This window comes from Vulpes lagopus, chromosome 5, assembly GCF_018345385.1.
Source record: "Vulpes lagopus strain Blue_001 chromosome 5, ASM1834538v1, whole genome shotgun sequence".
Classification (NCBI taxonomy): Eukaryota; Metazoa; Chordata; class Mammalia; order Carnivora; family Canidae; genus Vulpes; species Vulpes lagopus.
In genome coordinates, this window is record NC_054828.1 from 112260683 (window position 1) to 112287438 (window position 26756).

General features: G+C 44.4%; 1 protein-coding gene across 2 annotated transcripts; it reads right to left on the reverse strand.

Moving 5' to 3' along the window:
- Positions 1-6: 6 nt before the first annotated feature.
- Positions 7-25511, reverse strand: GCKR (glucokinase regulator). Of its 2 annotated transcripts, XM_041756239.1 has the most exons (19): positions 25281-25511; positions 24830-24985; positions 24554-24622; positions 23862-23930; positions 23433-23506; positions 23001-23067; positions 22765-22818; positions 21687-21781; positions 19800-19859; positions 19040-19145; positions 17512-17630; positions 16802-16900; positions 16467-16564; positions 16050-16126; positions 15577-15673; positions 15291-15388; positions 15119-15202; positions 2929-3078; positions 7-499 (listed from the first exon to the last, which is right to left on the reverse strand). In XM_041756239.1, the coding sequence occupies exons 1-19, from the start codon at positions 25338-25340 to the stop codon at positions 269-271; spliced, it is 1863 nt and encodes a 620-aa protein (XP_041612173.1). In that variant the 5' UTR covers positions 25341-25511; the 3' UTR covers positions 7-268. The 2 variants fall into 2 exon arrangements, with proteins under 2 accessions (XP_041612173.1, XP_041612174.1); XM_041756240.1 differs by lacking the exon at positions 19800-19859 and having other exon boundaries at positions 25281-25503.
- Positions 25512-26756: the final 1245 nt, after the last annotated feature.

Below are 26756 nucleotides of genomic sequence, written 5' to 3' on the forward strand. Positions count from 1 at the left end.
TAGGTTGGACGCTAGGATAGAAGAGAGTTACCAACACCAGAAATTGTAGTGAGGTGGGTTAAGAACAGAGAGAAGCCTTCACCCGGACCCGAAAACTCTATTCATCTTTAAGACCCAGTTCGAAGGCCCCCTTCCCCCTTTCTTGACTCCCCTCCTAAACAGAACTGAAGGCTCCATTTCTGCACCCCTCTGACGCCATTCCCACATGTCTGTGGCTCCTGTCACAATCACGTCTCCCTCAGGAACAGGGAGACTTCTTGGAAGAATGTCACTGAGCCTTGTAAACCCAGTACCAAGCAGAATTTCTCCTACACGCAAAGGACTCGCTAAATGTTTGCTGAATGACAAGGTGCCGGCAGGATACCTGTTCCTTCTTGTGTGCAGTCTGGATGTGGACGGAGATCGGAGAAGCCCGAATATCATCCGACAGTGGCTGGGGGAAGTGGATCACCTGGAGGAGGGTCTCGATGCACCGAGCCTTGGGCTGTCCAGAGAACCGCTGTGGAAGAAGTGGGAAGGTCAGTGCTGGGCTAGGAAGCCAGGGGGAGTGGAGACTGGAGTTGAGGAGGAGAAAGAAGTGGGAGATGGGATAGGTGCATGGGATCCTGAAGACTGGCCATGGAGGCTGTAGAGAATTGGTCCCTATAGGTGATCCCAAACTCACAGTCCCCAGGTGTGAAGAAAAAGGGTTAGTGGTGGGTTTTGATTGGCTAGGTTAAACTGAAGGATTTTTTAAAGACTTTATGTATTTATTTATTCATGAGAGATACAGAGAGAAAAGCGGAGACATAGGCAGAGGGAGAAGCAGGCTCCGTGCAGGAAGCCTGATGTGGGACTCGATCCTGGGACCCTGGGATCACGCCCTAGAGCCAAAGGCAGATGCTCAACCACTGAGCCACCCAAGCGACCCAAACTGGAGGATTAATAGCAAATTGGTCATACTTTCAGCCAAATTGCCAGCAGCCCCTCCTGGTTTCTTCCTTAACCCCATCCATCTTTTACACCTCTGCCAAGACTGCTCACCTGCCACAGCTGATCCTATTTTGTCACCACCCTTCCCCTCTGCTAGCTCAGCACTGCCCAACAGAAATAATATGTGAGCCACATATGTAATTTAAGATTTTCTAAGTGCTGCATTAAAAAAGAAACAGGTGAGGGGTGCCTAGGTGGCTCAGTTGCTTGGGCATCTGCATCCAGCTCATGTCCTGGGATCCAGTCCTGCATCAGGCTCACCACTCAGTGGGGAGTCTGCCTCTCCCTCTCCATCTGCCTCTGCCTCTTCCGCCAGCTCATGCTCTCTCTCTCAAATAAATAACAAAATCTTTAAAAAGAGAGAGAGAGAGAGAGAGAGAGACGGAGAGAGAGAGAGAGAGAGAGAAGAGGAGGAATTAAAAAGAAACAGAGGGCAGCCCTGGTGGCTTCTGTTTTGCACTAGTACATTTGGACTGGACGTTCCTTGAAATTCTACTGGACTTTGGCAAGGATCATACAGTTAGATACTTCATTGTTCTTTTTTCAATGTAGGTTTTGTCTCTCCTCCACTAGATGAGCCACTCTGGAATGGCAAAGACTGGATCATACCTATCTCTGATTTCCCCTAAACACACCAACCCCAGGAACTAAAAAAACATAAAGCGCTTTTCTTTTCTTTTTTTTTAATAATTTAATTTTTTTAAATTTTTATTTATTTATGATAGTCACAGAGACAGAGAGAGAGAGAGAGAGAGAGGCAGAGACACAGGCAGAGGGAGAAGCAGGCTGCATGCACCGGGAGCCCGACGTGGGACTCGATCCCGGGTCTCCAGGATCGTGCCCTGGGCCCTTTGGCAGGTGCCAAACTGCTGCGCCACCCAGGGATCCCCACTTTTCTTTTCCTGGTTGGTTGGTTCTACTCATTTGAGAAGGTTGTTTTAGGGATGCGGTGGGTGTTCACTAAATGCTCGTTGATTGACTGATTCCCTTTATGCAGAGTTCTGAGACTTAGCAAATAAAAATACAGCAAAATAGGAATTTCAAATGAATAATGAAAAATATAGCATTAGTATGCCTCAACTATTGCGCCGGCATTACTTATACTTAAAAAAAAAAATCCTTTATTTATCTGAAATTCAAATTGAATTGGTGTCTTGCATTTTTACTTGCTAAACCTTGCAACCCTCCTTTCCTGCCCATCTGTGGTGCTCTCTGCTCAGCAGCCATTCCTCGTCCTCCTAGTACCAGCACCTTGATCTTCCTCTGGGGAACTATGGCTCTGCCATTATGGGCCATGCTGTTTGACTGAGGCTCCCTTCCCACCCTATTCCTCCAGTGCCATCCCATGGGGAGAGCACATGAGCCAGGCCTGGGTAGAGAGCTGCTTTCCCCTAGAGAATAGTGACTGGCTCAGGAATGGCATGTGACCCAAGACAAGCCAGCAAGAGCCCTTCCTGCCAGGCATTCGTGGGAATCACAGGGACAGATAAACTCTCCTTCCACTTGGGTTGCTACCTTGGTGGGATGCTAGGCTGGCACTGCTGGCGGCCAGTTATGCCACCTACTGGAGAAAACCTGCCTGAGACTGAGAGGGACACAGAGGAAAGTAAAGGGCTGACATTCTGGAGCACATTGCTTTGAGTATCTGGATCTAGCTCCCCTCAGACTTCAGTTACATGGGCCGGTCATTTGCCTTGTTTAGCTTAAACCAGTATGAATTAGAGTTCTGTCGCATACTTGTAACTGAAATAATCTTGTCTGATAGTTATAATCTCAGACATTTACCCATGCATGCACATACACTCCCTAGAGTGGAAGATGAGCCTGATAGGAGGAAGTGGATGTGCAGGAGAAAAGTCAGCCCTTAGCCCCACGTGTCCCCTTATCTCTGTGGCAGTCTAGGCATGAGACCAGGCCCAACACAGCCCCACACAGCCCCGACCCATCATGGCCTACCTGCAGCATGGTCAGCGCCCGCCAGAAGAGCTTAGAGTTGCGGATGCGGAGGTCCAACATGTGGTTTTGGAGGATCTTCCTAAGAAGCACATGGGCCCCTGTGCTCACAGTATTCAGTATCCACTTGGTGCTTAGCTCATGCTGGAACTTCTAAATAGGGCACACATACGGGGATAACGGAAATTAGAGGAGGGTAGAGCAACAGGGTGAGTAGGGCCCTATTGTCACGTGGGAATCCAGGGATCAAAAAAGAGAGACCCAAATACAGACGTAATTTGTTTCAGCAGCCCAGAGTTTAGATGTTAGGGTAGTCCCAGGCAAGCCTGGTGGTGTCACATATTTGTGGTTTTGATCCCTAGGTACACAGATATCTTCTCTGAGTTCTCCCACAGAAGGGTTTTGCGCATATCAGAACTTTCCTTCTGCTCTCCAGGTACCTGATAGGAGGAGTGAAAGTCCTGGGATTCGTTCCATGAAACCAAAGGCCTCTTGGGAGCAAAGATAGTGTCTTATTCTGCTCCAGAGCCCCAATCTTTTTGATAATGGCTGATACATTGTTACTGATCAATACATGTTTGTTGAAAATTAATTCAATTTAACAATTATAACAACCTAATGAAATAGGATTTTCTATCCCCATTTTTACATATGTGGAAATCAGAGGTTAGAAATAAAGTAACTTGAGGGCCTGGGTGGCTCATCAGTTAAGCATCTGACTCTTGATTTTGGCTCAGGTCATGATCTCAAGGTCGTGGGATCAAGCCCTGTGCTGGGCTCCACATTCAGCAGGGACTCTGCTGGACATTTCTTCTCCCTCTGCCCCTCCTCCCACTGCTGGTTCTCACTCTTTTCTCTCTCGCTCCCTCTCTCAAATAAATAAACAAATCTTTAAAAAAAAAAAAGTAAAGTAACTTGAATAAGTTTATAAGTTTATGAGACGCAGAATCAGGACCTAAATTCAGGTCTGATTGGTGATGAGGGCGTTTCCTACTTGGCCACAGTCATCTCCTGGGTGAATAAGATAAGGTATGTGAAAGCACACTGAAAACTAAAACGCTGCACAAACACATAGTACTGTGAGTATAAACGCCACCTGTCCTTAGCCCTCATCTCTTGCTCTTATAACATCTATTACTGCGCTTTGCATCTATTACTGTAACAGGAGTCCAGACAAGGAATTGAGAGGATTAATTACTGGGTCCTGGCCAGGCAAGGGAACAGGCTACCACTACTTCTACCTCCTTCTGGCATTCTACAAATAGCAGGTCACACACTCCCCTTGCAGAGGGTATACTGAAAATACTTAACAAGGGATTGACAAGGACATGAGTACTGTATAAGTACATTTGCAATGATGGGGATGGAGCTAGAGACTATTATTCTAAGTGAAGTAAATCAATCAGAGAAAGATAAATACCATATGATTTCACTCATGTGGAATTTAAGAAACAAAACAAACAAGCAAAGGGAAAAAAAGAGAGAGAAGAGAGACAAATCAAGAAACAGACTCTTAACTATAGAGAACAAACTGATGGTCACCGGAGGGGAGGTAGGTGGGGGATGGGTTAAACAGGTGATGGGGATGAAGGAGTGCACTTGCTGTGATGAACACAGGGTGTTGCCTCGAAGTGCTGAATCACTATACTGTACACCTGAAATTTATATGACACTAGATTAACTGACAGGAATGAATCAATGAATGAATGAATGAATGAATGAATGAATGAATGAATTTATTTATTTTTTCATTTTTTTTTTTCATGAGAGACATACAGAGAGAGGCAGAGACACAGGCAGAGGGAGAAGCAGGCTCCATGCAGGAAGCCTGATGCGGTCCTTGATTCCGAGACTCCAGGATCATGCCTTGAGCCAAAGGCCAATGCTCAACCGCTGAGCCACCCAGGTGTCTCTACTAACAGGAATTTAAATAAAAACTGAAAAAAAGAAAAAGATATTGTGGCTCATTTGGCTAAAAGAGAAAAACAAAGAGCACGGAAAATCGACCAACCAGAATGAAGCTAGCTGGTATGCAGTACACAGACTGTCCAGCGGGAAAGAGAGCAATCAAATCTGAGTTATATCATTTATGTCACTAACCATTAGATAACCATTTACACCACTATCATTAACACAAAAAATTTTAAAAACGGACGCCTGGGTGGCTCAGCACTTGAGCATCTGCCTTTGCCTCAGGGCATGATCCCTGGGTCCAGGATCAAGTCCTGCATTGGGCTCCCTGCGTGGAGCCTGCTTCTCCCTCTGCCTGTGTCTCTGCTTCTTTCTCTGTGTCTCTCATGAATAAATAAATAAAATCTTTAAAAAATATGTTTTAAAGTGTACATAATCTGAATCCAGACACATTCATTTTAAAGTTCATATGGAAAAAAGACAGCAACTTTACCTAGAAAAATCCTCTAAAAAAAAAAAAGTAATGAGAAAAGCATTAACCTTTCAGATATTAAGCCTACAATTAAGCTTCTATATTTAAACTGTATGGCACCATCACATCAATAGACAGACTGGTAGAACAGAACAGAAAATCCAGAAATAAACCAGTGCACATGGGAACTAAGTATCTGATAAAGGATATGTCTCAAATCACTCAGGAAGATGAACTTAAAAAATATATTGAGACAATCAGATAGTCACTTAGAAAAAATATATAATTGGGTTCATACTTTAATCCATACACAATGAACTAATGAACTTTCTCTCTTCTTGATTTCTGATTGCTTCCCCCACCCCACCCCCTTTTTTCTCCTTTCTTTCTTTTTCTTCTCTTTTTCCCCTTTTTTTCCTTCTTTCTCTTTTTTCTTTTTCTCTTTTCTTTCCTTCTCTCTCTTTTTCTCCTTTTCCCAATACAACTTGTTTTTGGCCACTCTGCACTGAGCAAAATGACTAGAAGGAAAACCTCACCTCAAAAAAAAGAATCAGAAACAGCCCTCTCTCCCACAGAGTTACAAAATCTTGATTACAATTCAATGTCAGAAAGCCAATTCAGAAGCACTATTATACAGCTACTGGTGGCTCTAGAAAAAACCATAAAGGACTCAAGAGACTTCATGACTGCAGAATTTAGATCCAATCAGGCAGAAATTAAAAATCAATTAAATGAGATGCAATCCAAGCTAGAAGTCTTAACGACAAGGCTTAACAAGGTGGAAGAACGAGTGAGTGACATAGAAGACAAGTTGATGGCAAAGAGGGAAACTGAGGAAAAAAGAGACAGGCAATTAAAAGACCATAAGGATAGATTAAGGGAAATAAATGACAGCCTGAGGAAGGAAAACCTACGTTTAATTGGGGTTCCCGAGGGCGCCGAAAGGGACAGAGGGCCAGAATATGTATTTGAACAAATCCTAGCTGAAAACTTTCCTAATCTGGGAAGGGAAACAGGCATTCAGATCCAGGAAATAGAGAGATCCCCCCCTAAAATCAACAAAAACCGTTCAACACCTCGACATTTAATAGTGAAGCTTGCAATTCCAAAGATAAGGAGAAGATCCTTAAAGCAGCAAGAGAAAAAAAGTCCCTAACTTTTATGGGGAGGAGTATTAGGGTAACAGCAGACCTCTCCACAGAGACCTGGCAGGCCAGAAAGGGCTGGCAGGATATATTCAGGGTCCTAGAGGAGAAGAACATGCAACCAAGAATGCTTTATCCAGCAAGGCTCTCATTCAAAATGGAAGGAGAGATAAAGAGCTTCCAAGACAGGCAGGAACTGAAAGAATATGTAACCTCCAAACCAGCTCTGCAAGAAATTTTAAGGGGGACTCTTAAAATTCCCCTTTAAGAAGAAGTTCAGTGGAACAATCCACAAAAACAAGGACTGAATAGATATGATGACACTAAACTCATTTCTGTCAATAGTAACTCTGAACATGAATGGGCTTAACGACCCCATCAAAAGGCGCAGGGTTTCAGACTGGATAGAAAAGCAGGACCCATCTATTTGCTGTCTACAAGAGACTCATTTTAGACAGAAGGACACCTACAACCTGAAAATAAAAGGTTGGAGAACCATTTACCATTCAAATGGTCCTCAAAAGAAAGCAGGGGTAGCCATCCTTATATCAGATAAATTAAAATTTACCCCGAAGACTATAGTGAGAGATGAAGAGGGACACTATCTCGTACTCAAAGGATCTATCCAACAAGAGGACTTAACAATCCTCAATATATATGCCCCGAATGTGGGAGCTGCCAAATATTTAAACCAATTAATAACCAAACTGAAGAAATACTTTGATAATAATACACTTATACTTGGTGACTTCAATCTAGCTCTTTCTATACTAGATAGGCCTTCTAAGCACAACATATCCAAAGAAACGAGAGCTTTAAATGATACACTGGACCAGATGGATTTCACAGATATCTACAGAACTTTACATCCAAACTCAACCGAATATACATTCTTCTCAAGTGCACATGGAACTTTCTCCAGAATAGACCACATACTGGGTCACAAATCGGGTCTGAACCGATACCAAAAGATCGGGATAGTCCCCTGTATATTCTCAGACCATAATGCCTTGAAATTAGAACTTAATCACAATAAGAAGTTCGGAAGGACCACAAACACGTGGAGGTTAAGGACCATCCTGCTAAAAAATGAAAAGGTCAACCAGGAAATTAAGGAAGAATTAAAAAGATTCATGGAAACTAATGAGAATGAAGATACAACCGTTCAAAATCTTTGGGATGCAGCAAAAGCAGTCCTGAGGGGGAAATACATCGCAATACAAGCATCCATTCAAAAACTGGAAAGAACTCAAATTCAAAAGCTCACCTTACACATAAAGGAACTAGAGAAAAAGCAACAAATGGACCCCACCCCCAGCAGAAGAAGACAGCTAATTAAAATTCGAGCAGAACTAAATGAAATCGAGACCAAAAGAACTGTGGAACAGATCAACAGAACCAGGAGTTGGTTCTTTGAAAGAATTAATGATAGATAAACCATTAGCCAACCTTATTAAAAAGAAGAGAGAGAAGACTCAAATTAATAAAATCATGAATGAGAAAGGAGAGATCACTACCAACACCAAGGAAATACAAACGATTTTAAAAACATGAACAGCTGTACGCCAATAAATTAGGAAATCTAGAAGAAATGGACGCATTCCTGGAAAGCCACAAACTACCAAAACTGGAGCAGGAAGAAATAGAAAACCTGAACAGGCCAATAACCAGGGAGGAAATTGAAGCAGTCATCAAAAACCTCCCAAGACACAAGAGTCCAGGGCCAGATGGCTTCCCAGGGGAATTCTATCAAACGTTTAAAGAAGAAATCATACCTATTCTACTAAAGCTGTTTGGAAAGATAGAAAGAGATGGAGTACTTCCAAATTCGTTCTATGAGGCCAGCATCACCTTAATTCCTAAACCAGACAAAGATCCCACCAAAAAGGAGAATTACAGACCAATATCCCTGATGAACATGGATGCAAAAATTCTCAACAAGATACTAGCCAATAGGATCCAACAACACATTAAGAAAATTATTCACCATGACCAAGTAGGATTTATCCCTGGGACACAAGGCTGGTTCAACACTCGTAAAACCATCAATGTGATTCATCATATCAGCAAGAGAAAAACCAAGAACCATATGATACTCTCATTAGATGCAGAGAAAGCATTTGACAAAATACAGCATCCATTCCTGATCAAAACCCTTCAGAGTGTTGGGATAGAGGGAACTTTCCTCGACATCTTAAAAGCCATTTACAAAAAGCCCACAGCAAATATCATTCTCAATGGGGAAGCACTGGGAGCCTTTCCCCTAAGATCAGGAACAAGACAGGGATGTCCACTCTCACCACTGCTGTTCAACATAGTTCTGGAAGTCCTCGCCTCAGCAATCAGACAACAAAAAGACATTAAAGGCATTCAAATTGGCAAAGAAGAAGTCAAACTCTCCCTCTTCGCCGATGACATGATACTCTACATAGAAAACCCAAAAGCTTCCACCCCAAGATTGCTAGAACTCATACAGCAATTTGGTAGCGTGGCAGGATACAAAATCAATGCCCAGAAATCAATGGCATTTCTATACACTAACAATGAGACTGAAGAAAGAGAAATTAAGGAGTCAATCCCATTTACAATTGCACCCAAAAGCATAAGATACCTAGGAATAAACCTAACCAAAGAGGTAAAAGATCTATACCCTAAAAACTATAGAACACTTCTGAAAGAAATTGAGGAAGACACAAAGAGATGGAAAAATATTCCATGCTCATGGATTGGCAGAATTAATATTGTAAAAATGTCAATGTTACCCAGGGCAATTTACACGTTTAATGCAATCCCTATCAAAATACCATGGACTTTCTTCAGAGAGTTAGAACAAATTATTTTAAGATTTGTGTGGAATCAGAAAAGACCCCGAATAGCCAGGGGAATTTTAAAAAAGAAAACCATAGCTGGGGGCATCACAATGCCAGATTTCAGGTTGTACTACAAAGCTGTGGTCATCAAGACAGTGTGGTACTGGCACAAAAACAGACACATAGATCAATGGAACAGAATAGAGAACCCAGAAGTGGACCCTGAAATGTACGGTCATCTAATATTCAATAAAGGAGGAAAGACTATCCATTGGAAGAAAGACAGTCTCTTCAATAAATGGTGCTGGGAAAATTGGACATCCACATGCACAAGAATGAAACTGGACCACTCTCTTTCACCATACACAAAGATAAACTCAAAATGGATGAAAGATCTAAATGTGAGACAAGAGTCCATCAAAGTCCTAGAGGAGAACACAGGCAACACCCTTTTTGAACTTGGCCACAGTAACTTCTTGCAAGATACATCCACGAAGGCAAAAGAAACAAAAGCAAAAATGAACTATTGGGACTTCATCAAGATAAGAAGCTTTTGCACAGCAAAGGATACAGTCAACAAAACTAAAAGACAACCTACAGAATGGGAGAAGATATTTGCAAATGACATATCAGATAAAGGGCTAGTTTCCAAAATCTATAAAGAACTTATTAAACTCAACACGAAAGAAACAAACAATCCAATCATGAAATGGGCAAAAGACATGAAGAGAAATCTCACAGAGGAAGACATGGACATGGCCAACATGCACATGAGAAAATGCTCTGCATCACTTGCCATCAGGGAAATACAAATCAAAACCACAATGAGATACCACCTCACACCAGTGAGAATGGGGAAAATTAACAAGGCAGGAAACAACAAATGCTGGAGAGGATGCGGAGAAAAGGGAACCCTCTTACACTGTTGGTGGGAATGTGAACTGGTGCAGCCACTCTGGAAAACTGTGTGGAGGTTCCTCAAAGAGTTAAAAATAGACCTGCCCTATGACCCAGCAATTGCACTGTTGGGGATTTACCCCAAAGATTCAGATGCAATGAAACGTCGGGACACCTGCACCCCGATGTTTCTAGCAGCAATGGCCACAATAGCCAAACTGTGGAAGGAGCCTCCATGTCCATCGAAAGATGAATGGATAAAGAAGATGTGGTTTATGTATATAATGGAATATTACTCAGCAATTAGAAACGACAAATACCCACCATTTGCTTCAACATGGATGGAACTGGAGGGTATTATGCTGAGTGAAATAAGTCAATCGGAGAAGGACAAACAGTGTATGTTCTCATTCATTTGGGGAATATGAATAATAGTGAAAGGGAATATAAAGGAAGGGAAAAGAAATGTTGGGAAATATCAGGAAGGGAGACAGAACATAAAGACTCCTAGCTCTGGGAAACGAACTAGGGGTGGTGGAAGGGGAGGAGGGCGGGTGTTGGAGGGGAATGGGTGACGGGCACTGAGGTGGACACTTGACGGGATGAGCACTGGGTGTTTTTCTGTATGTTGGTAAATTGAACACCAATAAAAATTAATTTAAAAAAAATAAAATAAAAAAATAAAATCAATAATGACAGGAATGGATTAAAACACATTTAATAACAAAAAATTCATGAGTCCATAGTGAGTCTAAACAAATGTAGATGGGGTAGGGAAAGAAGGAAGAGATTTTCTTTACAGAAGAATACAAACTAATAAATGTGGACAGAAGGATAAAAATAGAAAATCACCATTTAAAAACCACTGTAGTAATAAATTTATTCAACCAAGAATCATCCATTGATGCTAAAACCATTGGGTGAAAGATCGCTAAGGAATAGGATGCAAAGAAATCTGATACTACTGGGATACCAGAGTGGCTCAGTTAAGCATCTTGGGCTCCTGCGATCAAGCCCCAAGTCTGGCTCTGTGCTCAACTGGGATTCTACTTCTCCCTCTCCTTCTGCCCCTCCCCACCACTCATGTTCTCTCTCTCTCTCTCTCTCTCTCTCTCTCTCTCTCACACACACACACACACACACAACTAAAATCTTTTTAAAAAGAAAGAAATCTGACTACCTTGAGTAAGTGATCAAACAGAACATCACCAATAAAGGGATGAACTTTATTCATCTCCTAATGTGATGTACTGACAAAGGTACAACCTCATCTATGCAGTACTCCTGCCAAAAAACTTCACCTGAATATAATGAAGAAACAGGAAAATCCAAGGTGAAGCAGATTCTGGAAAACGATTGGTCCAGACTCCTCTACTATCAATGTCAATGTCATAAAAGACACAAAAAACAGCTAAAGAATTCATTTAAATTAAAGGAAACTAAAGAAACCTGATAACTAAGTACAACACATTATCTCTGATTGGATCCCGGACCTGGAAATGGAAACAAAAATAATACAAGGACAATTGGGGAAATTGGAATATGGTTTGCATACTAGGTAATCATATTCACTATCATTTTCCTGAGTGTGTTAGTTATATTGTGGTTATGTAGGCAAATGTCCTTGCTCTTAGGGGACACGGTAATTTGTGACAAGTGTCATTGTATCTCCAAGCATCTTTCAAATAATTCAGAGGAAAAGAGGGATGAAGCAGATGTGACAATATGTTAAAGATTAATGAATCTAGGGAAAAATATATGGGTGTTCATTGTTCTATTCTTGCAATTTTTCTGTAGGGTGGAAAAAATTTTTTATAATAAATTTACTTTTTATTGGTGTTCAATTTTTTTAAATAAAATTTTGGTGGAGGGGGGGGTCCCTAGGTGGCTCAGCGATTTGGTGCCTGCCTTCGGCCCAGGGCCTGATCTTGGAGACCCAGGATAGAGTCCCACATCGGGCTCTGTGCATGGAGCCTGCTTCTCCCTCTGCCTGTGTCTCTGCCTCTCTCTCTGTGTCTCTCATGAATAAATAAAATCTTAAAAAAAAAAGTGTGGGAATACATCAACAATATTTCTGCAACTAAAGATTTACTAATGCAAGCCTCTTATTTCAAACAATTGCAATATACTTAGAAAGATACAAACCAGAATCAAGCAAAAGACAGAAGCCATACACACACACAAAAAAATTAATAGATAGGACTATAGAAAAATGTAAATAAAACGTTTCTACAACAAAAATGTAGAAGTAAAAAATAGTAATAAACTGAAGGAAAATATAGAACAGGAAAAAAGGCTACTGTCCTTGCTATATACACTCCTTATAAATTAGTAAGAAAAAATAAATACTCCCCAAGGAATATGCCCAAAAGGTATGCAGAAGTAATACAATAGGAGTGCCTGGGTGGCTCAGTCAGTTAAGCATTTAAGCATCTACCTTCAGCTCAAGTCATGATCTCAGGGTCCTGGGACCAAGTCCCACATCAAGCTCCCTGCTCAGCAGGGAATCTACTTCTCCCTGTACTCCTCCCCTTTGCCCATTCTCTCTCTCTCTCTCTCTCTCTCTCTCAAATAAAACCTAAAAAAAAAAAAAAAAGAGAGAGAGAGAATAAAGAAAAAAAACTCAGTGGCCAATATATGTCTTTAAGTGGCCAATTTCCATAGTCATCAAAGGAATTTTAATTAGGGACACCATGGGATCCCTGGGTGGTGCAGCAGTTTGGCGCCTGCCTTTGGCCCAGGGCGCGATCCTGGAGACCCGGGATCGAATCCCACGTGGAGCTCCCCGCATGGAGCCTGCTTCTCCCTCTGCCTGTGTCTCTGCCTCTCTCTCTCTCTGTGACTATCATAAATAAATAAAAATTAAAAAATAAAAAAATAAATAATAATTAGGGACACCTGAGTGGCTCAGTCAGTTAAGTGGCTGACTCTGGCCCAGATCATGATCCCAGGGTCCTGGGATCAAGTGCCTGTGTTGGGCTCTGTGGTCTCCGGGGAGTCTGCTTCTACCTCCCCCTTGCCCCTCCTACCACTCACGCCTGCACACATGCACACTCTCTCTCTAATAAATAAATTTTTTTTAAAAAAAAGAATATGGGCGCCTGGGTGAACAATGGTTGAGCATCTGCCTTTGGTTCGGGTCATGGTTCCAGGGTCTTGGGATCGAGTCCCACATCAGGCTCCCTACATGGAGCCTCTTCTCCCTCTGCCTGTGTCTCTGCCTCTCTCTCTGTGTCTCTCATGAATAAATAAATAAAATCTTTTTTAAAAAGAATATGAATTAAAACAACAGTGAAGTGCTTTTTGTTTAGTTTCACTTCTCTTGCTTTGTTGATTAGTAAGGTGAAAAAGAACAGTGTTACCCAGTGTTTGAAGGATGTGGGGGTACAAGCAATTTTACACTTTGTTTATAAACCTTTCAAGGTCATTTTGACAATCTACATCAAAATGCCTTAAAATTTTACACCCCCTTTGACCCAGTGATTCCACTTTTGGAGGTTTATCCCAGGGTTTCTCCTCACGGAAGAGTCAAGTACATGTAGAAGGATGTTCAGTGCAGTATTTTGATAAAAGCCACAATATTGAAACTATCTACAATATCTAACAATTGAGGTGAGAGTAAACAAATTATGGTACATCCATACAGGGAGATACTACATCACCATTAAAAATGATAATAAGGGGGTGCCTGGGTGGCTCAGTTGGTTAAGTGTCTAACTTTGGTTCAGGTCATGATTTCCGGGGGGGTGGGGGTGGGGTCCTGGGAGGGAGCCCCGCATCAGGTGCCCTGTTCAGCAGGGAATCTGCCCCTCCCTCTCCTTCTGTCCCTTCCTCTCCCCCTACTTGTGCTCTCTCTCAAATACATAAATAAATCTTAAAAAAAAAGATGATGTGGATATATTTGTACAGAAAGGTGTTCATAATTTTCAATGAAGAGAAGCAAGTTAAAAACAACATGTTAGGGATGCCTGGATGGCTCAGCAGTTGAGCATTTGCCTTTGGCTCAGGGTGTGATCCCAGGATTGGGTCCCACTGGGGCCTCCTGCATGGAGTCTACTTCTCCCTCTGCCTATGTCTCTGCCTCTCTCTCTCTGTCTCTCTCTGTCTTTCATGAATAAATATATAAAAATCTTTAAAAAAACACATGTCAAATATGGTCCTATTTTTTTATAAATATATTTACATATGCATAAAAAACTCTAGAGGGACATTCTCCAAAATTTGTGTAAATGGTTTTTTGGAAGAAAGTTGTTATGGATGCTTTTCTCCTTCTTTTGATTTCTGTATTTTCTAGAGTGTTTACAATAAAAATATTGCTATTATAATTTTCTTTAAAAATACAGATCTTTTTTCAAAAGATCACAGGTTAACATCCCCTACTATATTCCCTATCCCTGGAATAGTACCTGGCATGGGATAGGTGCATAAAAATAATATTTGTTCAATGACTGAATAAAAGAATCTGGCTCAACTCATGGATATGGTTGAAATTTATATTGTGCGGTGAAATAAACCACAGATGTAGAGTCACAAGGGCAGGGTTCAAGCCCTGACTCCTGCTTTAGCCTTGTGGCTGTGATTACAATCCCTTAATCTCTTAGTGTCAGCATTCTTATCTAGGACATGGGGACAAAACCTACATCCCTTAGGAGATCTGTTATGAGAAATATTATAAGTGAAATATTTGTAAAGTGCAGAGTAAGGAGGACTAAATATCGACAATGAACCTGTAACAAAGAACAAATGAGTATCTGTCAGGTGACTGGCGGCCTGGCCTGTCTTTTTTGCATATTCCTGGAGAGAACTGAGCCATTGCCTTGGTTAACACAAGAATTTGCCCAGCTGGCTTTGTGGAAGTCCAACAAAGCTTTCTACCTTCCAGCCTTGAGTTTTCTAATTTCTGGAATCCCTCCTCCTCTGAGTCCCTCACACAGATAATACCTAATCATTTTCCATACCTGAATGAAATTCCCTTCGTATTCAAAGAAAAGCAGTGGCCACATGATGCTGATGATAGAAGGGAAGAGCTTCTTCAGAGGGGTCTGGAGAGAGAGAGAATCAAGAGCAGCATCTCCAGGAAGGCCTTGCTGCAATCACCACCCCAGGTTCCCTTCTCATGGCTGGACTCACCGGCAGGGACTGCCCCACAGTGCTATGTGCCAAGGCCTGGATGTTGGCAGTCTTCTCTTTCACCTGCTCCACCAGTGTCTGCACCTCTATGAGGTTGTCTGGGGGGAAGGGGGTGAAGGGCACCAGAATTGGAAGGCTGGCTGTTCAGCTCTTCTTCCCATCCCTCAGGGATTCAGTCAGGACCCATGCCCCTGTCCCTCTCTTAAGACCCAGAAAAATGACAGTTCCCCTGAGTCATTGCATTGCCTCCAGCTGCTCAACCCCCTGCTCCCGTCTTCCCTCTCACCATCCAGGGTAAAAACGAAGACCACGGTGTCAATTTCTGTGAGGGATGGCAAGATGGAAGTCAGGAAGTCCTCCTGGGAGAAGCAGAACTGGGGACCCTGTGCAGACGAAGATGGGAGTCCCCCCTCTATGAAAAACTCTAGTACATAGACCTGGAGACTGCAGAGGGCCTCACAGGACCTCTCATACAGTGTTTTGTATATAGATCAAAGAAGTGAGGCTCAAGGAAGTAAAGTGTTTTGGCCAAGATGATGCAGCAAGTTGAGGGAAGAGCACTGGACTAGAGCCAGCTTTAGAGGGCAAACCCAGAGCCTTCTACCCTCCCTGTGCTGCCTCCTGACCTCTAACCCATATTCCTTTTTCTGAACCGTCTGCCCTGTTGTACTCCCCAACCTGTCTCCATCTCCCCTTACCTCCCACTCTCTGCATACGAGTCACCTTCACAACCTGTCCTATGTCCCATCATCCTCCCACCTGGTTGATGAGCTCAGCCTTCTGGTTAAACATATCACTGTGATCACCAATGAGAAAGCCACGGACATCTTGGAAATCTGGAAAGTTTAAGGACAGGGAGAGAGGAATGATGGGCTTTATAGAAAAGAAAGGTTCTAGGCTTGGGGGGATATTAATGGGGCTTGGAGGAAAGCGGCAAGGGGGTGTTGGGTGAGGTAACATGGGAGGCCACGTCTAAGCAGGGCTGGGAGTCCAGGGACCAAAGCCTGAGTACGATTTCAAAGGAAGGAGCAATTAACTGAAATGCCTATTCAGATACAAGAGGATGGAGAGCGAATGAGGAACCCCCATGGGTTGGGAGTAGAAAAGTGTTTGGAAGGCAGAACAATTGGTTTGCATCAGGAGGAACCAGGAAGAAAGTATGGACTGGGGCCCCACCAGCACCAAACGTGTGGATGCACTCCACTCCATCCATGATGGCAATGATGCCAAGGGTCTGCCAGCCAACCAGGTATACTCGGCCTTTCTTCTCCAGGCTGAGAATGGGGCAGCAATCAGGACATGGGAGGAGACATCACAGTGAGAAAAGACCAGGAATCAGGGAAAGATGCACATGGCAGAGCACAGGAGTCAACCAACAGAAGGCCTGCTACGACCCTCCACCATGCAGATCTGTTCCCGTCAACATGCTAACATATCTGGTAGAATCTCCACTGCTCTGGGGATATTCCCCATCCACACCACCTCCCCCCTTCCAAAACATTTTCACCCACCTGCTGCTGGCTTGTTTCATCAGGGCAGCAATCTTAGGGCTTTGACTATAGGTCACCTGATGAGCCCGCTCAAATGTCCGCAGGATTTCCAGAAGGCACCTGGGAGAAAGGTCACCAGCTCCCAGGGTGGTCCCAGTGCCCCCTCAGAAAACTTAGGTACCCATCCCTGCTCAGGAGAAGGCACCATTCCCTTAAAATTAAGTTGTGCTGGTCCCTAACGGAGGTGCAGTGAGTACTGTCAAAATGCATTACAGAGGACAGAAAGGGCTTCGGTGAGCAGAATGCAAAGAACAGACAGAGGGATAAGGACATTAAAAGAGCAGTAGGAGGAGTATGGGATCAGACTTGATGAGGAGGTAAGTGGGGATCTGGGAGCCAGCCAAAGACCCCAGTAAGGGGAAAAGCCCCCCAGTGGAATGGGCTCTTTCTATATGACCTGGAGCATCCCCAAGTCAAAAACTCTTTGAAACTAAGTTAGTTTTGGATGTCCCAGGTGGGCTCAGGGATTAGTGGGACCTGAGGAAACCAGAGTCCACTGGAACCAATTGAGACTCAGTGACTGTGTGGTAAGAGTCCCCGGCCAACTCTTTTCCCACGGGAAGAGAGGTGAGGGCATCAGCCTTGCTGCCATTAATTCATCTCTGCATCTGGACTTGCCATCCCTCAACCTGTACCATCCCTGTACCATCTCTTGTCCAGCTCTTCCCTACCTCTGAGATGCTGCAATGCCCCGGTCCACTGTCTTATGGGCTGCCAGTAGCAGGGTTTCCAGCAGGATCTTGGTAGCGCTTCCACCTTTCATCCGGGATGAGCCACTGAGACCCTCGGGCTGAGGAGGTGATGACACCCAGAAGGAATTGGGAGAGGAAGGAAGGTCCTGGAGTTCACTAGTTAGTGGCGACTGGGCATGCTCTCTGGTTAGTGACTCCTGGCATGGAGTCTGGTTAGTGATTTCTGGGCATGCAGCCTGGTTAGTAACTCCTGGGCATGCAGTTTGGTTAGAGGCCACTGTGCCTGCATTCGGCAGTATGAACGGTGCCCAGTGTGCTAAGAGGAGTGCTGGGTTGAAGGCTTAGCTGAAAGAAAAGAGGGTAAAGGCCACCTCTGGTCATTTCTACAGTATATTCAGGACTCTGAGAAGGAAGCCACAGTTAGCAGGAAAGAAGTGTTTTCGGAGAGGATTTTGTTTTGCTTTGTTTTCAAGAACCTTCTCCCCACCCAACCCCCCATTTTTTTCATAGTGGTTTGTCAATCCAAACACCACATTTCATGTTCTTTGGACAGACCAATGAAGCAGCCATTGTAACAGACAGGGATGTAACACGACACATCAAGCATAAAGAGATCATTGCAAAAAGAATGATAAAAACGGTGTTCCCGGTGTCTGAGAAAAGGAGATTAAAAGTAAACAACTGCAGACAGGAGGAAAACTGAGTGCCTGAGAGGTGAAAGATACAACCACGTGTGTCACCTGGGGCTACTGCCTTCCCATCTCACAAAGGGAAGAGCAAGAACCTCACATATGTGCCCATCACTGGCAGAGAGGGGCAGGGGCAGGGATTTGGCTCAGGCCCTTGTAAAGTCAAAGTGAGGGGAGATGGTGCTGGATCCCTAGTGCTGTGCCTCCTTACTCCTGAGAAAAAGGTGCAGGAGCATTGGAGGCTTGGAAGGCCCACCCAATTTTGAAGAGGATTAGAAAGGTAGAGTGGGCACCTGGGTGGCTCAGTGATGGAGCATCTACCTTTGGCTCAGGTTGTGATCCTGGGGTCCTAGGATCAAGTCCTACATCAGGCTCCCCATAGGGAGCCTGCTTTTTCCTCTGCCTATGTCTCTGCCTGTGTGTCTCTCTTGAATAAAGAAATAAAATCTAAATTAAAAAAAAAAAGGCAGAAGAAGGAAGCCGCCTCTCATAGTTTTAAGCCCATATTTGAAACTAAAACATAAAAAGACACAGAAAACAATTCACCATTCCATTCAATACTCTCTACTCACAGATGCAAAAGAGGTTCTCCACACAGGAAATGCCCTAGACAGGTTAGGAGGTTAATGATTACTGACTTAGGAGATAGGGTTAGGATGGAAATGCAACATCTTAAGGTGAATGATGAAATGAGAAAATCGGATTTGCTTTACGACATTTTAGTTGACACACAATGTCTGGAATTCAGACAAGATGTCACAAAACCAGAGGCATTTGGGTGGCAAGCATTCCCCGGGTGGGGGTGAGGAGGATCCTACCCCAATTGCAGGATTGAGCACAAAAGCTTCCTGTTTCTCTTGCAGTTTCTGCATCCGCTCTGCTATTTGTCGGAATGTGGAACTCCAGTCTTCAATGGGGTCATTTCTGGGGCCCACAGAGAAAGAAGTGGGGAGATTGTGAGGATCTAAAGGAAGGACCTCAGACGGAAGTCGGGATCAAAGACCACATTGGGATTGGGGTCTAACATCAACAACCTCCTAGAGGTGTGTTTTGAAGCTTCATAGGGCACTGTGTCCCTGAACCCCAAAGATCAGGATTAGTAAAACATTCAGCAATTTAATCCCAGAACAAAGCCAACACTCAAGTTTAAAGCTCCAGCCTGAGGGACGCCTGGGTGGCTCAGTGGTTGAGCATCTACCTTCAGCTCAGGGTGTGATCCCGGGATCCTGGGATTAAGTCCCTCATCTGGCTCCCCATAGGGAGCCTGTTCTCCCTCTGCCTATGTCTCTGCCTCTCTGTGTGTGTCTCTCATGAGTAAATAAACAAAATCATTAAAAAAAAAAAAAAAAAAAAAAAAAAAAGCTCCAACCTGAGACCAGAACTTTTTGTATCCTGGTCCTTGTGCATGTCCCATTGCTATGGCCATACTACCTACAGCTCTCTGTAGGTCCCTGGAGGAGTACCCACCATCAGAATGTCAAAATTGCCACTTTATTTACTCTTAAGTTCCACCAGAAGCCCTTCCCATTCCTAGAAATATATTCTGGCAATCTCCCCAAATAGTGAACCCTTCATTACCTGAGGGAGGAACAGCAGCTCCTACTGAAGGAAGAAACTGCAAGGTATGAGGCACCGCACCTAACGGTTGGCAAACATTTCTTGAATATACCAATTACAAACAAAACAATATGCTACTGGAACAGGAGAGTAACAGTCTTAATTTCTGCGTAGGTGTGAGCCTGAAATCTCAGAGAATGGGGATCTTCTGTAGTTGACCTCTGCTGATCAACTTTGCTGGGAGATATTCAGCGCATCTTCCACTGTGGCAGGAGCTCCAAGAGTGACCTCTGTATAAGGCCTCCCTAACCTCCCCATATCATCCCATCCTTTCAAAATCTCTACCCCTTCTTGAACTATCTTTGTATTTTTTTTTATCTGTATTTCCTCGACGGCAAACAAGTTTCATATATTACATGCCTGTTGTGTAAAGTGTTTCCTATAATTGGGCCTCAAACTGCTGCTGGAAGTCCCTGGAGACCTAAGCAGAGTGAGAAGCCAGTGTTCACCGTGTGGTTTAAAATGGAGATTCCCAAACTTGGCTAGTCAAAATCACCTGGGGAATTTTGTTTTTTAAAAAGTACCCATTTCTGGATACCATGCCCACCCTGAGAGTCAGCCTCAGGAGTTCTGGAGTGGAGCCCAAAAATCTGTATTTTTAAAATGCTTCCCAGACGACTCTGAAGATCAGCCAAGTTTGGGAGCCACCGATTTAAGGAACAACTGGAAGATCTCCACGCCTACATTGTTTGAAATCCTTCATTTCACTTAGTCACAGTGCCTGAAATTAGCATCCACTGCAGCAGATACATTTTTGGTGAAGGAGAGTCCTCCATTAAAAGGAGCAGGGTTAAAAGTATCTCAGACTCATTTATATCTTCACACAAATTACACTACAAGCCTGGAATCTGGGAGTTGAGGAAAGGACCTCAGAAAGCACGCAGCTGTCCCTCCCCCCAAGACCACCACTGAATATGCAAGGCTGCTCTTGAGGAATCAACAAGCCTTCACTGGCATACTCCAGTGACAGGAAGCCTTCAGCTCCACCAGGAGGCCCACTCCAGTGGTTAAGTTAGCAGAGTTCCCCAAACCCGGCTGTGCACCAGAATCTCCAGGGATGTTTTCAAAAAATAGGTATTTCAGGGCCTTACCCCAAAGTGACAACATCAGAGCTTTCCCTCAAGGGGCTAAGAATCTCCTTTCTTATTGCTTCAACACCCTCAAGGCTGCACAACCACAGAACCACACCAGAGCACTGTTGGTTTCATAAGCTGACCTCCTCTGAGCTCAAAGTGATCATCTACACAGAGAATAAGGTGGAGGGGATTTGGGGGGCACAGAGTTCTCAGGAAAGGGGAACAGGGTTGGGGATTTGAGTAGCCAGAGGGGACCCACGGGATGCATGGAGTGACAAAGGAGAACGGGTGCTAAAATAAGGAAGCTGGGCAAAGGGGAGTCAGAGGCCACTCAGCCACTGAGCCACTCAGTCAGTGGCTCAAAGGAGCCACTGCTCCTTTGAAAAGATGCTTATCTCTATGGTATGCATTTTCCTGAGCCCATTCTATCTTGCGGCCCTGTTTTCCTTGCCCCTCCATTGCCTGTTTTGAATGTATGCTTTCCGGTATTTTATGTGGCCTTTGAAAGCTGCCTTCAATCCTTTCTGAAACAGGGGAATAAATCAACCAACCAAAACCACAACAACAAACCCCCCAAACAAAAGCCTCATAACTTAGGGATAATACTTATTTACTTTACTATTCTGAGATGTGCTGAATAAGACCGCATCCACCATGCCTCTCCTTTATGATTGTACTGTAGATGTTGACGTACTGTTGATGTACTGGAGGTTTCCTCTCCACCTCCCCCAGGGGTCTGAGCAGTCCCTGCCTTTCATTACAGCAGGCTCACCTGGCCATGTTCACAGGGTTGAAACCAACCAGAACAGGCAAGAAGATGGCTGGGTTGTCCATGCAGTAATCCATCTGGCCTGCCACAAAGGGAGCCTGACAGAGGGTGGGGTAGAAAGGACGCTTGATGAGAGGGGTTACTCTAGTGTTGCCCACAAGGCCCATGAGCATCAGAATCCCCCAGAATCCTTGCTAGAAATGCCTATTCCTAGGCCCAGGTAAGATCTACTGGGTCCACAGTGGAAGGGGAAAGCTCCAGGCCTGTATTTTTAACAAGTTCCTCCAAGGAAATCCTCTGTGTGGTAAAGTTTAAAAGCTACTGAACTAAATTGTATGCTCCTGAAAGTCAATGTCCTGCCCTCCTGTGTGCCTCCTTCCACATCTAGCATGGCTGGACTCATTTCTACTTAGTGAATTGTTCAAATCCATATGCTGCAGCTGTGAGAGAAGATTGTGGGTCACCTCACCAAGTTGGTGCTTCTCAAACAGACTACCTGGAATTTTGTTAAAATGCAGATTCAGACTCGGTGGTTCTGGGGCAGAGCCTGAGATTCTACATTTCTAGCAAATCTTAGGAGATACGCATGTTGCTATGCAAGGACCATGCTTAAGTAGCAAGAGACCGGTCCAGGGGTCAGCTTTTTCTGTAAAGAACAAGAGTAAATATTTTAGGCTTTGGGGGCCCTACGATCTCTGTGCAATACTTAACCCTACCGTTGTAGCAGGAAGTGGCCACAGATACAAAGTAAACACAAATGGCTGTATCTCAATAAAACTTTATTTACAAAAAAAGTCAGTGGCAGGACTGACCTGGCAGTGTAGTTTGCTGACCCTAGGAATGTCCATCTACCTTGGTCGTTGAATGGATTGATACACAGGTATTCTGAAACAGGATCCTTTCCCTGTCATCTCACATTCATGCAACTGGATCTTAATTGGTGAGAGTAAAATCAAAATTCCATGTGCAAACCCTTTCTGTTTTCTAGCCCCCACTTCATCAACCTATTTTCCATGCTATGGAACAGTCCCACCCCTTCCTCCCTTTAAAATGGTTCCACTAAGCCTGTCTTCACACTCACAGAGAGTCCCACGGAAATGCCAATAACAATCACCCTCTTCTTCCCAGCAGCCACCTAGGAGAGGAAGATGAGTGAGACAGCGCCACAAGGAACTAGAATACAAACCTATTGCATGGGGATGTTGGGGTCAGCACTGGAGGAGGGAATGGGCTGTGGCTGGAGTGGGGGCTTTTGTATCATCATGACAAGGGACAGACAGAGGTGTCTGGTTGACTGGCGACTAGTTAAACACATACCTTTTTCAGTTCTTCAATCCCGTGCAGGGCACTGTCTTCTGTCCCCTCCCTAGATGCCACCACAGACCTAAGAGGACAGACTCCAGGTCAGTGGCACTGGTTTAGAAGCAGAAGTCTATGGTATACTAAGACAGAGAACAGACTGCTTTGAAAGAAGGGATTGAGGGAAAAGCTATCATAGACTGAATACTCTCTATTTGCTAGACGCCATGATCAATACTCTATAGGGCTGAAAAACTCACATACCTACATGCACTGGTCAGGTAGCTCTGGTCAGGTAACACATGTACGTGAAGTGGGCCAAGTGTAAGGCAACAAGAATGACAGGGACCAAGCAAGCTGGACACAATCTTCACCTAAAAGTCTTCAAATGAAACTTCCAAAAAACACTATGCAGGCCACACAAAATATTCATAGGCCAACTTGGCTTACCTGTCACCCCCTGCAATGAGGTAGGTGTAAAGAGGTTTCTGTCCTAGACCTTTCATCAGCTGGTTAAAGGAGACCTGTCACGGGCGAGAGGACATGAAGTAGTGATGACAGTGAAGGAAGCGATTATCTTGGATTTTTGACACCTAGAGGGTAGGGGCTGTATAGGGATTCCCTTAGACCAGTGCTTAAGCCAGTACTGCTGGGAATCTGGCACTTAAAATGATTGATTGGGGGTGCATGGGCTGTAGAGACATGAGTAATAGTGGGGCTCAAGTGAGTTCAGAAGATATGGGGCTCCGTGGTAAGATCTAGCTGTTGGAAGAGAGGGCTAGAGGGGACCACGTAGGAGATTAGCTCAGGACCATTAGCTTTATGGTCCTGAGAGTCACCCAGATAAGGCAGAGGGAGGATGGGGATCAGGGTACTCACCGACATGAGAAATGCCATCCTGCCAGAGGTACCCCCTCCACTCAGCACCACCAGTCCCCCCTCAGGCTCCTGAGAAAGGAAAAGAACACCTATGTCACCAGGGCCTAGCTCAGGTTGGGGGGAAGCATATTCTTTCTTTGTCAACAGCAGAAGAGCAATTGTGGAGACTACTTAACCCTCCTCTTACGACAAAAGGAAATAGAACATAGGCAATATGGTGTCGCAGAAAGAACACCGTTTTTGAGAACGAAACTTCAGTCTGACTCCCAGCTCTGGCTTAGCTACTTATTCCAACCCTGACTTATTCCAGGAAGGACTGAGAGCAGCCTTGTCATCAACCAACCAATCAATAAAAACAATGTTCCCCAGCAATCACTAGCTGGATATATTTGGGCAAGCTACTGTGATTATTCTTTGTTTTTCTATCTGAGAAAAAAAAATGGAGACCATAACACCAATTTCACAGAGTTTTGCAAAGGTAATGAGTGGGAAACTACAATGTCAATTATAAAGTATTACGCAGGTAACAGTTATTATAATTACTGTTGATTAATAAGATGACAATAAAGATCCCAAAGGGAGGACTGGGGGAAAGGAGAACTGCGATGGAGCAAAATGAGAAAGGGAGGTCAAGAAAAGAGAAAGGTGGAGGGAGCAGAAGTTCAGGATGGGGGCAGATGGAGAGTCTGTACCTTTAGCACTTCCTGAACTTTTCCAGCCACTTGTACCATGGTAGTCAGAACTGATTCACTATACAGTCGCTGTAGGGAACAGGCAGAAATCAGGAGCCAGGTAAAGGACAGAGGATTTGGCACGGGGGTGGGGGTGTGAGTGTAATTGGTGAAGTGGAGGGGCCCTTGGGTCTCAAACATCAAGGACCGTGGTCTGAGAGGGCATCTTAACCACGTTAAGATGTGGTTGGAGTTGGTATCTTTATTTTCAGCGGCCAGGGGATGGGTCTGGGTCACCTGGTATGTGGGCATGATTTGCCCCTCCTCCTGGAAGATCTCAGCATCACATTGCCCCAGCAATCGAACAATTTGCTCGGCGTCTGCTTTGTCCAAGTCCTGGGTCAGTGGATTTGACTTCTCTGTGATTGGCAGGGCTGCCTCATACCCAGACAACTGGAGGGAAAGGGGCACAAGGATACAGTCAGGAAGCCAAAGCCTCATTCGTGCCTGCTGATCTGGAGGTAAGAGTGGCAGCAGACACAATGTTTGGACACACACACACACACATCCACTCCATCCGAGGATTTAGCCTGCGCTTGGTACTCTGGGCCTAATAGGGGCAGAAGATCAGGAAGGAAGATGGGAAGGAAGAGAGAGAGAGAGTAGAAACCCAGCATGGAGGGAAGTCCAGACGAGACATGATTCTAGGAATCAATGCAGAAAACCGACATGTAGAAGGGGGTCTCACCTCCCACTTGCCAGGCTCTGGGGTCTCAATCACATGTTGAAATCGTTTTGTGCTGGGCATGGTCACACGCTGTGGACACCCTGTCGTGCCTGCCTCTTCAGCCACACAAACCCTTCTGTCACGCTAACTGCTTCCAGCTGGCAGGGCCTTATCTGAGCTACAGTGATGATTAACCCAAGTACCCTGGCCTCTCTGAGCACCACCCCCTCCAAGCACCACTTGCTGTACCCTTTCCTGGTCAGTAGACCCCCCCCCCAGCCCTCTGATCACCCCAGGGAAGCTCCTGGGGTTCCTCTGGGCATGTATGCAGACCGTCTAGCCTCAGCTTTGCCCCTGAGGGGGAAAACCTGAGGTTCATTACTCTTAACCTTTGGATACAATGACCTGTTCTCTGGATGGCCTAAAACCTGGAAGTGCAGGATAAAACCCAGGCCCAGGCCCAGGCCCAGGCCCAGGGCATTGAGAATCCCTGAGCAAGAGTGCCCTGGGACCAGGATGCATCAGGAGGCCAGAGATCAGGGTCCTCAGGGACAGCAGAGGTCAGAGGACCTGGGCCATGGCTTGATCACATGCTCAGAACACACAGTCCTCCCTGCTCCTCTTGCTCCATTTCACTCTTTCATCTCAGAAGGAAGGCAACAGAAGCTTTGGAGCCCCAGGGGGGCACACGATGAACTGAATATTAGAGGCAAAAGTACCACAGAAATAGAAATGCTGCAATGAGAATTAGAAACCAAAGCATCTGTCCTAAATATAACATTAGCCAACATTTATTTACACTGAACCATGCACTTTTCACATAACGTATCTCATTGGATACATCAACACTAGGAAGATGATATTGACACCCTCATTTTTCAGATGTTGAAACTGAGGCTCAGACAAGTTAGGTCATTGCTTAAGATCACACAGTTGACAGAATTGGGACTCACACCCAGGCTGTCACTCCAGATCTCATGAAATACCTGAAGGATTTACATGTTTGTTGAATGAATGAAGTAACTAACAGATTGGTACAAATTAATGATAATCCTTGACTCACACAGTGTCATAAATAAGATTTTTTAAAGACATTCCCCACCATTGTCTCATTCGATCCTGCCAACGGCCCTATGAGGTTCTGGACGCTCTGATTTTAGGAAACCTGACACTCAGATGACCAATTGCTCGGCAGTAAGTGGCAGAGCTAAGACAAGACCGTAGGTCGCTGCTCTTTAGATTCCTCCCTATAAACCCAGCAATCTCGAGCGCTGTATCTCCAGCTCTTCACACGCCCGGACACATAGGTGATGCTCAATAAATATTTGCTTAATAAATTCAAGAATGAATGAGAGAGCGAAGAGAATCAATACCACATTATGAATGGGGAAGAGATTTAAAAGCTGACGCAGTCTACAAGTAGGAGATTGTTAAAACAATTCTCTCCGCCACGCTATCCCCTCCCGCAGGGAGGTGGCATTCTCCTCCCAACTTGGC

What these genes read in the sequence shown, in the direction of transcription:
- GCKR (XM_041756239.1), bottom strand. Translation starts at nt 25,340, where the DNA reads ATGCCCAGCACAAAACGATTTCAACATGTGATTGAGACCCCAGAGCCT. An exon ending in GCATTTCCGTGGGACTCTCT is followed by an intron (nt 21,782 to 22,764) that starts GTGAGTGTGAAG and finishes ACCCTCTGTCAG; the next exon opens with GCTCCCTTTGTGGCAGGCCA. An exon ending in ACGAAGGGAATTTCATTCAG is followed by an intron (nt 3,079 to 15,118) that starts GTATGGAAAATG and finishes TGCCCTATTTAG; the next exon opens with AAGTTCCAGCATGAGCTAAG.